This window comes from Borostomias antarcticus (assembly GCF_949987555.1).
Source record: "Borostomias antarcticus genome assembly, chromosome: 19".
In the NCBI taxonomy this organism is placed as follows: domain Eukaryota; kingdom Metazoa; phylum Chordata; class Actinopteri; order Stomiiformes; family Stomiidae; genus Borostomias; species Borostomias antarcticus.
This window is the reverse complement of record NC_140252.1, coordinates 15,841,917-15,858,955: the sequence shown is the minus strand read 5'-3', so window position 1 is coordinate 15,858,955 and position 17,039 is coordinate 15,841,917. Positions and strand designations below refer to the sequence as shown.

General features: G+C 47.5%; 1 protein-coding gene across 3 annotated transcripts in view; it reads right to left on the bottom strand.

Annotated features, from left to right (window-relative positions):
• Positions 1–16,630, bottom strand: part of LOC311321742 (histone deacetylase 4-like) — a gene marked incomplete at its 5' end in the record, with an annotated part of 40,706 nt that extends 24,076 nt beyond the window's left edge. Inside the window, 3 exons of one of the 3 annotated variants that reach the window (XM_084453747.1) lie at positions 4,897–4,965; positions 14,662–15,119; positions 16,524–16,630. In XM_084453747.1, the coding sequence (XP_084309873.1) occupies positions 4,897–4,965; positions 14,662–14,683 (91 nt within the window). Of the gene's footprint in view, positions 1–4,896; positions 5,012–10,941; positions 11,020–14,661; positions 15,120–16,523 lie in introns of those variants that run through there. The other 2 variants (XM_084453748.1, XM_084453746.1) reach the window with 2 other exon arrangements.
• Positions 16,631–17,039: the final 409 nt, after the last annotated feature.

Here is a 17,039-nt window from a genome sequence, read left to right as displayed (position 1 = left end):
AAAACGCCTTCGCCTGTTTACACGAGGGCGGAATCCAGGAGCACGAGAAGGACAACACCCCTTCGGCGTCCTCACAACCTCACGGGTTTTCAAAACGCCGGCGCAGTGTTCGTGTGACCGCGAGGCGGGAACGGGAAGCGAGAGGCTCGTGAACGTTGGGGAGCGGCGCCGTATAACCCGGGCCCAAATCAATTCCACGGAATCCTGGTTTCCTCCTCGCCTGTGTCTGAAGAGAGATGACTTCTGTCAGACAGAGAGGTCTTTTAACCCGGTTAGGTAGCAAAACAGAGCAAAAAGGATCTTCAAAAGAAATACTCAAGCTAGAAAGGTAGAATAGGGATAAAGAGCAGAGATGGATGGGGTGTAAAGAAAGAGAGAGAGAGAGAGAGAGAGAGAGAGAGAGAGAAAGAGAGAGAGAGAGAGAGAGAAAGAGAGAAAGAGAGAGAGAGAGAAAGAGAGAGAGAGAGAAAGAGAGAGACAGAGAGAGAGAGAGAGGACATTTCTCTTCCCTCTCTCTCCTCCTGTTCCAGCATCTCTCTGGAGTCCCAGTGTGAACCTCCAGAACATCAGTGCCTGACACATCATTCATTATTGATGAGGGTTATCCATGGTACACTCTCTCTCTCTCTTTCTCTCTCTCTCTCTCTCTCTCTCTCCACCAGTCACAGACACCTTGTTCTTCTCTCTCTCTCTCTCTTGCTGTGTTCCATTTGTCTGGGAAGTGGTGAGGTGGGAGAGATGGAGACCGGCGTCGCCCACGAGGTAACCGCGTTACAGTAGACACCGACAACAGCTCGGAAATAAGATGGACGTTAGCTAGCTTTGTTTGCCAAACCAGTATACAGTAGCAACGCACTACGCCGTATTTTGCGCATACAAAAGCGGTAGCAAACATGTCCTCAGATAACAGTTGGGGAATACTGTGTGTACGACTGATTTAATGAGACAAAAATAAAACAGAAATGATAATAAAACAGTATTACTAAAGTTTCACTTAGTTACAGAGGGAGCCGCCATCTTGTTCACGACTTCCAGAGCTAACTGGGGGAAGGGGGCGAGGGGTATGAGTTCACGAGTGCAGAAAACAAGTCGGGAGTGGCGTTCCAGTTAAAACTATGAGTACTAGTATCTTTTATTATTATATTTTATTTTATCCCAGTCTACCCTCCTCTAATTCATGTGAATCAGCAGAACGCAGTGATGAAGATGGATTTATCTTCTTCTATGCTCCCGCCTGCTTTTTCCCCTTCTGAAACACATCATCCCTCTCTCTCATCCATGTGCATCATCTCTCCATCCATATCCTCCCTCGCCCATCCACTCATCCATCCCCTCTACCAGACCGTACGGCCGCTAGTCCATGACTGGCATGGCTGTACGCTTGTTAACACTAATAGATATCAAGCTGGGCCGAGCCAGGCCGGCCAGGGCTGTATCCAGCCAATCAGGGGCCGTCTAGTGATGGGAGAGAGGGCCTAGGAGGAGGACGCCGCAGGGTTTCCCGGGGAAGCTAGCAGGGGCCCCGGAGAAGAGGGACAAGTGGCATAATCTTCCGGCGATTGGAAATGGCCGCCGGCGGGGGGTGGAGGGGGGCAACTGGGGACGAAGCACGGCTCAGATTACCCGTACGCACAGGGGCTGCTCCTCAGTGTGTGTGTGTGTGTGTGTGTGTGTGAGAGAGAGAGAGAGAGAGAGAGAGAGAGAGAGAGAGGAGGGGGGGGGTGACTCCTATTGAGGAGAATGGGAGGAAGTGAAAGGGAGAAACGGAGTGCATCGATTTACCGCACGTCTTTTCACCGGCGAGGGCCAGAGGACAGAGGGACACCGCCACCCACTGACAGACACAGACGGACAGACGGACTGGACAGAGAGAGAGAGGGGAGGAGGGAGGGGAGGAGGAGGAGAGAGACGTGTCCGGGAGCAGGGAGCTGCCTCGCTCGTCCCAAAAACACGCCCTGGCATGTACCGGGCCTCCGGGTGACATCAGCCCCCCCCAGCCTGCAGCCTCGAGGATGAGGGGAGGGAGGAGGGGGGGGGGGGGGGGGCAGAGAGAGACGCCCTGAAAGACAGTTGACCCCGCCCCCTAAAGTTTGCGATCACCAATAAAGACAGAGTTGACATCTACAGATCGTCAGGGTTAAAAAGCACGTTCCCATGCGCCCACGACGGAGCGAAGGTAAACAGAAAAAGGAGCAGTCAAAACAGCGCGTTCTGTTCGGTTGAATATGATCTGCTCTATGACAGTGACACTCCTCCGGTTTCATGTGTCTGTTTGGCCGGGTGTCACGACCGAGCCGAGCTGCAGGTGTGCAGACCGCAGATTTACACCGCCGCTGTGGACAGGCGATCGCGTCCCTTGCCGACCGCAACGGAGACACTTGACACCGTCGGTGTCGGGTGACCGGGTGTACGCCGAGCACTACGCCTCCGAAACGCTGGAAGGATTGGCTGCATCCTGGTCACAGCCGCGGGTCAGGTCGCGCGAGGGCCGAACTCTCGGCCTACTCGGTCAGACACGGGCCTGGGGAGGCTGGAACGCATGAGGCGGATAAGTACAGTACGATATGTACTGTACACATGAGAGTTTAGTCAGTTACAACAGGCATCCTCAGGTTTCCATCTTTAATCAGGATGCAACAGGTTTCCATCTTTAGTCAGGATGTAACAGGTTTCCATCTTTAGTCGGGATGTAACAGGTTTCCATCTTTAGTCAGGATGTAACAGGTTTTCATCTTTAGTCAGGTGTAACAGGTTTTCATCTTTAGTCAGAGGATGTAACAGGTTTTCATCTTTAGTCAGAGGATGTAACAGGTTTTCATCTTTAGTCAGAGGATATAACAGGTTTCCATCTTTAGTCAGAGGATATAACAGGTTTTCATCTTTAGTCAGGATGTAACAGGTTTCCATCTTTAGTCAGGATGTAACAGGTTTCCATCTTTAGTCAGGATGTAACAGGTTTCCATCTTTAGTCAGGATGTAACAGGTTTCCATCTTTAGTCAGAGGATGTAACAGCTTTCCATCTTTAGTCAGAGGATGTAACAGGTTTCCATCTTTAGTCGGGATGTAACAGGTTTCCATCTTTAGTCGGGATGTAACAGGTTTTCATCTTTAGTCAGGATGTAACAGGTTTTCATCTTTAGTCAGAGGATGTAACAGGTTTCCATCTTTAGTCAGGATGTAACAGGTTTTCATCTTTAGTCAGAGGATGTAACAGGTTTTCATCTTTAGTCAGAGGATGTAACAGGTTTTCATCTTTAGTCAGAATGTAACAGGTTTCCATCTTTAGTCAGGATGTAACAGGTTTCCATCTTTAGTCAGAGGATGTAACAGGTTTCCATCTTTATTCAGAATGTAACAGGTTTTCATATTTAGTCAGAGGATGTAACAGGTTTCCATCTTTAGTCAGAGGATGTAACAGGTTTCCATCTTTAGTCAGGATATAACAGGTTTTCATCTTTAGTCAGGATGTAACAGGTTTTCATCTTTAGTCAGAGGATGTAACAGGTTTCCATCTTTAGTCGGGATGTAACAGGTTTTCATCTTTAGTCAGAGGATGTAACAGGTTTCCATCTTTAGTCAGGATGTAACAGGTTTCCATCTTTAGTCAGGATGTAACAGGTTTCCATCTTTAGTCAGGATGTAACAGGTTTCCATCTTTAGTTAGAGGATGTAAAACAGGCCACTCCATAAGCACGTGGGCAGGAGCTCGCCGTCTCCAAGACAACAGAGAAATATCCACCGATATCACTCAGGGACATTTGAATATTTCATGGAGTGGCTGCGAGGGTTAGGGTTGGAAAAGAAACCAGGTCTGTTGTAAAAAATGAATCACAGGAGGGGAGCCCGGCCTGGCAGGAGGAGAGCGGACTGGTTCTGCCCGGTAACAAGGTGAAAATCTCAACCTTATTAAACATGTTGTGTCAAATAAAACCCGAGCACACACACCTGCTCGACCCGCTAAGCTGGAGAACGGCTGGGGAGAGGGAGAGCAGGGAAAAAGTGAGATTCTTTTCAGACTAATTAGTGCTCAGCGCTTACCAAAATAGAATAGGTGAGGGCAGAAATGTGTGCAGTGTGTGCATTCTACAATATATTATATCATTTTGAAGCGCCTGCCCAACATTACCTACCTCAGCCAGATTCTTTTTTTTTTTTGCTTTCTCCATCTCCCTCGCTCCCTCCTTCTCTCTCTGTCCCTCATCTTAACCCCTCTCTCTCTCTCTCTCCTCTCCTTCTTCTCTCATCCTCCCCACCTCTCTCTCTCTCTCCTCAGCGCGTTCACATGCATGAGGTCTCCAGAGCGGGCTGGATAAAGACAGACTGGTGACACGGTTCTCTCACAAACATGACGCCTGGCCAGCTCGTAAACAGCGCTCTTCACTAGATGTTCAGCTTCGCATCCCAAAGGCTTTCATGACCACAGAGCTCCCAGTCGGGTCAAATCATCAGGAGATGGAGACGGGTCTGAAAGAGACTTTCGATAATTTCGAAAGTTCCCCCGTGGTTAAGACGCATAGGAACAAAGTATTATGTTGCAAAGGGTAGTGCTGCTCCTCTGTGAGTCCACCTGTGATGGTGCTGTGAGGTTTGCTACTTGTAAGAACGCTTACTGCTTTAATCCACGTCTGTGATCAGAGCTTTACACAAACAAGCGCACACACACACACACACACACACACACACACACACACGCACACACACGATGTATGTCCCTGCCTGTGGAAATAAGGTTGGTTCACACAAACAGATGACATTAAAGAAACAAACAAACAAACAAACACTCATTTACTGAACATACATGCCTACAGTACTTTATGGAGCTGTATTTGATGGTGACAAACGCAAACACACACACACACACGCACGCACAGTAATGTGATAACGCCGTGTCCTACCTGTTGGGATGTGGTTGAGCACAGACGTCTTCAGGACTTCCAGGGGCTGCTCTTTTCCCAGGAGTCCGTCTGCGGGGGAGAGAGAACACTCCGCTTCAAATATGGTCCGCAACATGGAGAGAACGCTACCGGCTGCCGTGCGACCGGCCTGCAACCCTCCCGGCGGCTTCGACGACTCGACCGCACCTCTCCAGGTGCACACCTAGCCGACCGACCGGCTCATGACCACCGAGAGAGAAGCGAGCTCGAATTGACCAATCACGGGGACTCTAGCCGCGGTAGACCTCATGCGCTCGGAGCTGGGGTTGAGTGACGGCGGGGTGGGGTGGGGTGGTGTGTGTGTGGGGGTGTGTGTATGTATGCGTGCGTGGGTGTGTGTGTGTGTGTGTTCAGGCTGGATGTTGGGCTTGACTGGTAGTGTGCTGTGTTCAGCATAGCAAGTGTGAGAATCAGGGGGATGGAGACCAGGAGAGGAGATGAGGAGCGAGGGGTGGGGAGGGGGATGTTGGAGGGGGGGGGGGGGGGGGGGTTGAGCAAGACAGGCGTGGGGTAAAAATAACCTTGTGTGTGCATAATGGCACATATGCAGACATGCGCACACACACACGCACACACGCACAGGGACAAAAATGCGCAAAAAAAAAAAAAAACGGCACGGTGATGTGCCCGTTTCCCCCTCCCTCCCTGTGCGCGTGTGTGTGTGTGCGCGCGTGTGCGTGTGTGTAGGCTGTAATTATAGTGGCAACATGAAAAGGCTTTTGTAGCTGCCGAGTCCTGGGAAGACAGGGCTATAAATAGCAGCCCGACGGAGGGGGGGGGGAGGGAGGAGAGGGGGATGTGGGGGAGGGAAGGAGGGAAGGGGAGGAGCGGGAGATGGAGGAACGGAGGGGAGGGGGGGGGGGTCCCTTCCTTGTCGGAAGGACAAGAAAATAAATATTATGAGGGGGAGGGTGGAGAAACGCTGGAATAAAAATGGAGGAGGAGGAGAAGGTGGAGGGGGAGAGAGGGAGAAGAGATATGGAGGGTAGAGAAGGAGAGAGAGAGGGAATGAGAGGTTGAGGGGGGGGAGATGGGAGGGGAGAGGAAGAGAGGAGGAGAGAGAGTGGGATAGAGGGAAGGCATGAGAGAGACGGAGGGGAGAGAAAGTAGGGATGGAGGGGAAAGAGAGATGAAGGGAGAGAGGAGGAGAGGTGTGGGGCGGTCAGACTGAACGAACCATGCAGAGGTGCACATTATAACACGCCGTTAACTTTGCGGTGTGTTGGTGTAAATGTTGAGGCTTGTCGCGGACACACAGGGGGAATGTTTCTGTGCTGTCAGCAGGGGAAGAGGTGCCCCCGATGCCTTTAAAAAGAAAGATGAAAAATCACTCTCGAAAATTCACTCACTCCCTTTGCAGCCAGGAGGAGAGAACAGCCTTGTATCCTGCTGGGTCGGACTATTTCTGGAGCTCTCTCTGGACTGGAATATTGACGCGCGCGTACACAGTCACACACGCACGCACGCACAATTAGCAAATAAGGCTTGAGGATGCATCATGCACTCCTGGGTCTCTAGCACGCACACACACACACACACACACACACACACATGGCAGAGCTACAGATGGGCTCTCTCAGGTTACACGTATCGCTGCTAACACGCAGCCACATGCAAAGCAGTGGGACTCTGTATCTCCGGCAGTCTCATCGAAACGATGCAGCTGGAGTGTGAGTGTGTGTGTGTGTGTGTGTGTGTGGCGCGCAATCAGTCCAGACTGTGGTGGTGTGGTTAACGCGCCCTGGCAGATATGCAGGCCTGGTTTGCATGCCCTGTGTGTGGGGGTTACTCCACCTGTGCCACCTGGCCTTGGGTAACACAACACTGAGTTAGGATAATGATAGCAGAGGAGGAGGTGATGTAGCCTGTTAACAAGCTGGCTGACAGACAGAGAGGGAGGGAGGGAGGGAGAGAGAGAGAGAGATAGAGAGAGAGAGACGGAGAGAAAGAGATGGAGACAGAGAGCTGCGGGGAGAGGGGGGTGAAAGTAAGAGAGAGAGAGAGGGGGGGGGGAGAGAGTAAGAGAGAGAGAGAGAGGGGGAGAGAGAGTAAGAGAGAGAGAGAGAGAGGGGGAGAGAGAGTAAGAGAGAGAAAGAGAGGGGGAGAGAGAGTAAGAGAGAGAGAGAGAGAGAGAGAGAGAGAGAGAGAGAGAGAGAGAGGGAGAGAGACAGAGAATGTGTTGTTAGAGCAGAGAACAGAGAAAGGGAGAGGAGAAAATGACATGGACAGGGAGAGTAAGCGTTAGGCTTGCGATGCCAGAATTTCAAGATCGCAGCGTTTAGAGGCTGACTCGCCATGAATCTAGGGGTTTTTCGGGTTAGAAAGGTAGGAAGAACACACACATATACACACACACCCAGAGCTCCCATCTCCTGGCAACAGCGAGTCTGACAATCGTCCCTATAGATATCTCTCTCTCTTTCACCCTCTCTCCTTCCATCCCTCCCTCTCTTTCCCCGTCTCTCGCTCTCCCTCTCTCTCCTCTCTCTTGCTCTACCTCTCTCTCCCGCTCTCCTCTCTCTTGCTCTCCCTCTCTCCTCTCTCTTGCTCTCCCTCTCTTGCTCTCTCTTGCTCTCCCGCTCTCCTCTCTCTTATCCATGCTAGGCGAGCATCAGGAGGCAGTGGTCTATAAATATCCTGAGCCAGCCGCTGGCTAAGACCCAGCCAGCCTATAGCTAACCGGGCTAGCGCTCATCACAACACGTCTGTTATGATCGGCACTGTGGCAGATCAAAAACAAGTGAGCTCGGCGTCCCCCATCCGTGATGCCTGTGGTCAGCATGTACAGTTGTTGAGCGTGTAAGAGGAGTGGGCTTTTCCAGTTTAGATTTTTAGTGTTTATGATGAGGATTCATATGAGCTGTTTTTAAATGTTAATAGACTTTGCAAGTCACTTTGCAGTATGCGTTATTTTCTTCATGAATATTAATATATGAGATGTTTTAAGTGCTATTAATTTTTACAAGTACAGTGCCCGTCAGGACCTGTGCCCATTCTGCACTTATAAAGGCTATTGCTATGCATAATTAATTTTTTATTAAATGCACTAAATAAAATTAATGTACTCATGAAATACACTGCTTGAATCTACTCCCCTTCCTTAAATAGGGGGTAACGTGGTGGTTTACCTTACATTATATCTACTGAACATGTACTTATCCCTTGAATGTAATGAAAGGGATAACATGGTGAAAACATTACTGTCTGGTGTTTTGTACGACATTGGCACATACTATATGGGCATTTCACATATGACATCATATGAAAAGTGACCACTCCCTGGTGTCTCTACATAGCCTGGCGTTGTCAGCCTGATCTCACGAGCTCACATTCTGTTTCACTCCGCAGATCAGTCTGGATATCCAACCGTTGTAACTGAGTCCACACGCACCGAGATTGTTTCGTGCCAATCACAAGCGTTTATTTAATATGGGGCGGGTTTAATAAGATGATGGAACAGAGGAGCGCTGAGGCATTTTTGCCAAAAACCAAGATGGCAGCAGCTGATGTTGAATCCACAATCGCGACCGTGATGTGTTTGCAGTACTTCCGGGTCTGGCGAAGCCAGGCTGCGACCTACCTGCCAGTTTACATTTTCTGTCGCTCAGTGCTATGTCACACATTTATTTGCTCTGATTGGTTGTAGGTCTATTCAATTGCATCCAGAGGCCTTTTGGGAATCAGAAAGCAACTGTGAGTTTCCAGACCCTTTCTATTTTTGCGAATTGGGTCTGGCAAAGCCAGGCCAGTCTCAACACTGTCGATGGAACACTCCCCCATGCAAGCCCATGAAAGAACCCACAGCAACATGTTTCAATTAGTTTAGTCCTACTACCCGCAAAATAGCTAGGTAGCTAGCTAGCTCAATCAATCATTCGCAGCATGCTATCAATGGCTACCTAACTTGAAACTAACAGTGTGTTCTAGCTAGGGTTGCAAAATTGATGAATATTCACAAACTTCCCATGGGACTTTATGAGAATTAATGGGAATGGGAATAAACTGGAAAACAAAATTTGTTCCCATTAATTCCCATAAATTCCCACGGGAATGGGACATTTGTGAATATTCATGAATTTTGCAACCCTAGCTAGAACACACTGTTAGTTTCAAGCTAGGTAGCCATCGATAGCATGCTCCGAAGGATTGATTCAGCTAGCTAGCTACCTAGCTATTTTGCGGGTATTAGGACTAAACTAATTGAATCATGGTGTGATGGCGAAGATCAACATTCTTTGAATTCCCATTCATTTCCACAAACTTAAGTTTAAAGTGAGTTCTCCTGAGTAGAACCGACTATACTTTTACTGAGACACCAAGCATAGTTATTTATGTACAAAGCAAAATGTACTTGGCAATGGGAAAAATGAATTGTGGCGAGCCCTCAAGGAGCCGTCGACTTCTAACCCTAACCCTTACCTTCGACATCTGTCTCACACTGGCAGGAACCACACAGCTGCTAGCATCGTTGCTATTAGGCACTGCAAACGTCACACAAGACTGTAGAAGTTTTGTATGAAAGCCGTTTTAGAGTCTTGTTGAGTACGTCCAAATCTGTAAACCCCTTGTGTGTGTGTGTGTGTGTGTATGTGTGTGTGTGTGAGTGCGCGCTTGCATATATGCGTGTGTGCGTATACGTGTGTGTGTGTGCGTGTGTAGGGCCACAGGAGTCAGACACTTAAGACACCCATTAGACAGACAAACTGCTGAACCAAACCAACACTTTAGGGCCAATTTTATTCTCTATTGATATGCTCCTCTTAGGTCATATTGTGGAATACCTCATGGTTCTATTTTAGAGCCAATGCTATTCTCTATGTAAATGCTTCCCTTAGGTCATAATATTACATGTGGAATACCTCAGAGTCCTATTTTAGGTACCATAACAGTGGTGGTCTATTCACTGGGGTGGGGGGTCACGGTTGGTATCAATAGATTGATGGGGTAATAATAATAATAATAACAACTTTATTTGTTACATGAATTACGCACCTCATAACAATGCCATAAACAAAATCATATGGTACAATAAGCATAGCGGAGATACAAACATGAAGAAAGATAATTCTCTTTCTCTCTCATGTCCTCTGATGGTTTCGTAGGTGACAGGCTTAGCCATACATACAGTATCTTAAATATAGGGTTAGGGTCATACAGTAGCTGTATCTTAAGATATAAGTTCTTGAACAATTATCATGGGCTTTACACTGATTAGCCTATTACTGCCTGGGCATTTGTGTGTGTGTGTGTGTGTGTGTGTGTTTCCCTATCCCCTGTCACCCTGCTTACGACAGCAAAAGCTAGTACTCTGCAGCATGTTTGTGTATGCAGCTTTATTTATGTGTGTGTGTGCAGGTTTGTGTGTGTGTGTGTGGGGGGGCTATCCGTTGTGTCACCCTGCTTACGTCAGCAGGAGAATAATGTGCGGTGTGTGTGTGTGTAGTGTACTGTGTGTGTGTACGCATCCCTACCCCTGGAGTATGTAAGCAGTCCCTGGACATGCCAGCCATAACTACCTCCCTAAACTGTGTGTGTGTGTGTGTGGGGGGGGGCTCAGGAGTGTGTAGTGTGTGTGATGCTCTGTCTGTCTGTCTTTCTCTCCCTCTCTCTCTCTCTCTCTCACACACACACACACACACACACTGCAATTCCTTAAAAATGCAATGCAAAAAAATCAAGCTACCCAACAACAAAAGGGCTATTTGTCCTGTTAAAGTTTATCTGCTCGCTGTAATCATTATGGTGCTATAGAGTTTTATTATCAGCTCAGGGCTGGGCAATAAAATGCTACAAACGTTTTACTGCTAACCTAAAGAGATCTAGCCTACATCCTGGTATTTGAGGAAAAGGACCAGCATGTCGAGTTCAAAAGGTTCACACACGCGCGCGTGCACACACACACACAGAGCTAGCTGACACCCACGCACACCAATCCAGCTCAACAAGAGATTAAAGCACGTTTCTCTGAGAACATTCACAGACTGTGAGATTATTAACTCTGCTCACCCTGTCACCATGTTACTGCTGCCTTTCCACTCCTGTTCCCACAGTGCCATAATCCCAAACATTAGAGACCGACAAAAACTGAAACCCATCAAATTCCCATTCAAAAATCCCTTGTCTCTGTATGATTTTTGGTGGAAACTGTGTGTGTGTGTGTTCAGGCTAGAGTAAACATGTTTAGTGTTCCAGGAAAGCCTTTTCTACCCATGACCATGAACAGCCAGGCCAGCCAGGACGTTGCAACTGGTACCAGGCTGCACTTCAGAACCTGACCACCGCTTTGATTTTGATTAGGAGAGACACGCACACATTACAATAGAATAGAAAGAACACAATTACTCATATCTTAAAATCTCTCTCTCGGTCCCCCCTCTCTCCGATGATTTGGGGGGGGGGGGGGGATAACCTTTACCCTGGGGTTATTCTCAAGAGGAATGGCATGTCTAATCTAAAGAGTCTGGTGGTGCAGTAAACCTAAAATAGAAGGAAATATATTACTATTCAATCTATCGGCCACTGTGGAATACAGTTAAATTGACTTAAAGTCGCACTGAAATGAAAAAAACATTCTGTCCCATTTTGGTTCACATAATTGGTCATAGTGTTCACCTGTTCAACGATGTATGCCAAAAAAATTACCAAATTCTACTTTTGTTGTAATCTTATATCAAAGTATATAATTTCTTACTTCCTGGAAAACGGTAGGTCACGACAACAGGTACCTTCGATTTTAGGCCAATAATCTCACAACATCCATCCGTCAATCAACGCTATCCTTCTATCTAATCTGTCTAAAATTCTTAAAACCCGTCCACTTGTCAATGTTCCAATCAAATTCCTCTAAACGCATGTCCCACCCTCATAGCTTGTTTGCGTCGGAAATACGTCAAACTACGGAAGTTAGATGATCTCAAACGTCCGTTTCTGTGCGACTTTAAAAAAAAAACAAGATCACATGGCAAAGCCTATACTACACACTCGTGCATGCACACACACACACACACACACACACACTCACTCCCAATTTACAATCAGCAGGCTCTGTTGTGAGCGGCGCATGGGAGAACCCAGCCAGCGGGAGGCGTGACTGCCTGGAGGCTGTTGCTGCCAGCATTCTAATGATGTGGTATGAAAAGTGATGGGCCTGGCCTGGCCTTCCCCTGTAGCAGGTACCAGTTGGAGCTACAGGACACAAATACAGTTTTTAGTGCCGACCAGCAGCTCTCCGGCTCACTCTGTTGGTCGGTTGGCCCACAAAAAAGCAACGCGGTGGTCCTCTGGACAGCGTATGGGTGTGTAGAACTGTGGCACCGCAGCTGTTACTAATCCACTAATTAGACGAGAGAGGAAAAGATTGAAAATGCTCGTTGCCTACTCTATAGCTCTGTTTAGAGTTTCTGTTTGTTTTTCTGGTGTTTCACGTTCGATGTCACGAGTGCGCCAGAAAAGTGGCGACAATTAGCTGTTCTAAAACACCGTTTCCCATATCAGGTTAGGCTATATAGAATGTGTTTTCAGCTTCTGGAAAGCTTGTTCCAGCGATAAAAACTGAATCTCTCTTTAGCTTTATATTAAAAAGAGGCCATACACTCTAATTAGGCTATGTTTTCTAACCGCATTTATGCAGACATGAATACATGGTAGAGGCAAAAACACATTGTAGCCTATGTCTACATTTCTTTAATGTGTTATATGTAGGCTATATTGGGTATGTTTAATATGCTGTTTAAAAATTCTTTACTATTACGTAGTTATATGTATACCGTACTAACGTTGCAAACTATTTTAAACTTCACAGAAGTAGGCCTACAAATGCTCTCATCGCCATGTCTGTTTAGGTTTAATAGCCTACAAACAATTTTCAAATGTTCTTAAAAAGCCGTTCCAATGTTCAAAGAAAACATTGGACGGAGCAGAGCAGACGCCTGTAAAATGTCTGGTGTTACCGGTAACACCAGTGTTGTCATGAGTTTATTAACCAGTGTGAAAAAATCTTCACCGTGGCATTCCTAAGAGACAATGTACAATTCAAACATAAATATCTACATTTGTACCAGATTATAGTGCTTCAAGCCAATTCATCTGTAGTGCCTTGGCAGGTAACCTTTCACACTAAAGACAAAAGCCAGATGTTAGCGGGTGTTGGCGGGTTTTTTGACCAGTGTAAAAAGGGTTTACCTGACACTATGATGATATAATTCTCGAGACCTCGAGGGTCTTTTAGTCGCCACACTGTGATTGACACACAAATATACACAGTGAATGAGCGGCGACAACCACACACACACACACACACATGCATCTGCGGTCGCTGGTGGAAATTCTTCTTTGCATTTCACCCATCCCAGCTGTCCTTCCTCCAAAGGGAGCCAGGAGCAATGGGCAGCCAGGGGCGCCCGGGGGACCAAGTCCAAATCAGAGACCGGACTGAAGAGCCTCTGTTCTTCTGCATGTTTTTCGATTTCGGTTCTTAGGGAGGAACCCATGAGAACATGGGGAGAACTCTGAGACATCTTGCTGTGAGGCGGCAGTGCTAAGTACTGCGCCACACGTGGGCGGTTTTGGGGTTCAGTGTCTTGCTCACACTTTGGCACACTCTGGATTCCGGAAAATGGGATCTGGGTTTTTTACCTGGTCTGGTCATGAGAAACTCAGGGGTCTACAGATGTGTCTCACTACTAATGTGGGCATGCTGTGTAACGCTGCATTCCTTTTGTATTGGAAACATTGGGATTTCCGAGTTCGACGTCAAAATCGTCATCAAATACGTCAACTGAACTTGTTTTCCTGACATTTGCCTGACATCAAAATCAAGATGGCTGCTCCCTTCGCAAACAAAGTGAAAGCTGTAATAAGACTGTTTATTAGCGCTTCTGTCTTATTTGTGTCTCAATAAATCAGTCGTACCCACAGTACTGTCCAGCTTCTATCAGTGGACAATGTTGCTACGGTGTTCATATGCGCAAAATAGCACATAGTTCGTTGTTATCAATTGGTATTGCTAACAACAATGGCTAACTTGGCTAGAGCTACAAAGAAGTGGGATTTTCACGTTTTTTCGCCTTTTGTTTCTGGAACGATTTAACTGGGTTATGACGTCATCCCGGGCACCAAATCCGGACCTACGATAAAAAAAAATGGAATGCAGCATTATAGTCAGTGTTCGTGTACAAAATCTTCCAGCTCCTACACTGTTGTCTCTCACTGTTGCAACAGCTGCATCTGGAAAAAGGCTACATTATCTAGCAAGATGTTCAAGTAGTGGTCTTTCCTACCATAATGCAGTCCTGCATTCCAGCCCACTGCACTATCACATCAATTACACACACACACACACACACGATTGGATACGGGTCTGGAGTGGGGTTACCTTGGGGCAGGGGCAGTGGTAACCGTGGCGACGGTATTTATAGTACACACATCTGGCGGTGTGTAAGGTAAACACGGTCGCCCTGTCCAGAACCCGCCTCCCCGCTGTCGCACAGACGCTTCAGAAACTGGCCAGTCACGCCAGCGGCAGACGACACCCTGGTCTGTGCTCACCGCGGGACTAGAGGGGGGGGGGGGCACAGACCACACGGCGGAAGGGCTGGATGCGTTGCTCGCTGCGCAGTTCCAGCACAGTGACGTCATATTGACCTCGGTTATATTCAGTCCAGATTATCTTATATTAGAATCTGGGACGAGGCGCCGGTACATCAAGTTTAATATTAAAAGCTTTACCTGAGTGACTGTGTGATGTCATCGTTGAAAGGGAGGTTGTTTGGGAATCCACAACGAAGGGTGATAAGAGTTCAACGGGGAGGTAGAGGTTGTTTTTGTGTGTGTGTGTGTGGATGAGTGTGTGTGTGCGGTTGAGTGTGTGTGATTGCGTAAGTGCGTGTGGTTTTGATTTGTGGACTGGTTTTGTGTATAAGGCTCAAGAAACAGTCACGGAGCCTGTGTGTGTATGAACATTTAGTGGATCTGTGAATGCGTGGAGTGGACTGGTTAAATATCTCGAGCCAAATGGTCTTGACACATGGGTTGATAGATCCACACTCTGCCTTAGGGGTTGTGGCTGGAAGCAGGCCTCCCTCTGGCCTTCCTATTGGTCAGCTCATCCACTATAAGCCAATCCCCATAAGCTTTCAGTTCAGGTAATCCAATCAGAGAACTCTTCCACTTTCACTGGTACCAGCCTGTCAGAGAGAGAGAGAGAGACAGACAGTGATAGAGGAGAGAGAGAGAGAGAACAGAGAACATCATCTAGATTAATATTTTTTTTTTTTTTTTATCATCTAGCAAACTGTGTGGCAAACCTTGAGTATAAACTACTCTTAAGAGGACAAAAGCATCAAACCATCAACTACACTGTCACGAGGAGGGGTGTGTTGGAGAGTATTGGCCTGAGGGCCAGGGTGGGAGAAGTGTGTGTGTGTGTGTGTGTGCGTCAGTGTGTTAGGCGGTCTCCTCGAGACAGGGGGGCAGACAGTGAAGCCGCGGGACAAATCACCAAAGTCGGTCACGGCACACACTCATGCTTTGTGATAGAGCTGTGTGTGTGAGTGTGTGTGTGTGTGTGTGTGTGTGTGTGTGTGTGTGTGTGTGTGTGTGTGTGTGTGTGAGTGTGTGTGTGTGTGTGTGTGTGTGTGCGCGTGTCTCACAGGAGGCAAATCCCAAGGGGTTTCAACTACACTATTCTCCTGGGGCTGTGGGTCTTGGGGCCTTGATGCTGTGTGTGTGTGTGTGTATGTGTGTGTGTGTGTGTGTGTGTGTGTGTTCGCGCGCGCGGGTCTGCTTTTCTAGACCCATTGTCCCTGCACAACTCGCGTGACACCGGGTGACAGACTGGGAGAGACAGGCCCTCAAGCGGAGAGAACGAAATGGTACCTCCCCCCTTTCTACAAATACTAATCACAAAGCTGAAACTGGTGTTGTGCTAACCGAAACGTAAGATAATTAGTCTGGGCGTTGAAATGAATGTTGTTAAAACCACTATAGCCTACTGCTTTTAGAGCTGCTCCGATGCTGTAACCCAATATACCATGGTTGTAACGTTAGCTAACACACACAGCGCGGCAACAACCATGCCCCTCCATTCACAAAAAAAGGTTGACGCATAGAGACAGTGCCATACCACCGCCCATTCACAGACAACACTTTTACAGACACAGTTCTTTTCGAACTGCGTAATTCTCAAAAATATAGAACTGAAAATAATGCTGAACGCACTTCATCATAGGCTAAACCCGTCCCTGTTCTAAAAATAGCCCGAGAACAAATCGAGGCGTTTCGGCCAGCCCGAGCATGTAACGCTTAAATAAGTATTCAGCTCACACACACTTCTCGCCGATTCCGGGGACAATGTAGTTTCCTAGATATTCCCCACACTCGTAGCACACAAAAACCCGCAACAATAGAATGCATTTCGCAATGCTGATGGTCCCACAAGGCGAACAGCTGAACTGGAAACTTTAGCAGATATTGTTTTGATAGGATTGTCCCCGCGCCCGTAATCAACGCATCACTGCCCAAGCTTAAAGCCACATCATTAAGATTTCCGCATCCAAACAGGAACAAAACGGGACAAGCGACACACTCACCTAAATTATCCCAACGGCGGACAGTGTCCCAGCAAAGTCGCGGTATTGATATCTTTTTCATCAGAGAAGTCTACTGGGCGAAAATTTCTTTTTCTGACATATTCCGCCATACTGGATTTTGGTAACAACGTCACGTGTTACCCCTGCATACGGCCTAGCGGTAGGGGGCGGGGTTTGATATCAATAATGTTACATTGTTGCTACTGGGAGACCCATAGGTTACACAACAGAAATGCCCCGTTATGAAATGTCATGTGTCTCTCTGTGCACTTCGATACTGACGACCACCTGGTAATGATACGTCTGCCAGCCAGGGGTGTGAGTCGATGCTCATAATGGGCGTGCCACGTTGGGCATCAATGTGGGCATATCCATTGATTACAGTCAATGGGCAAAATAATAGTTTTCTAACACCGCTGATTCTAAATCCTATTGTCTGTAATCAGTAAATGTATCCATAACTTCTCAGTGTCTTATATAGTAGCAGGATCCATTGCCTGAGAAAAGTCTCTCTGG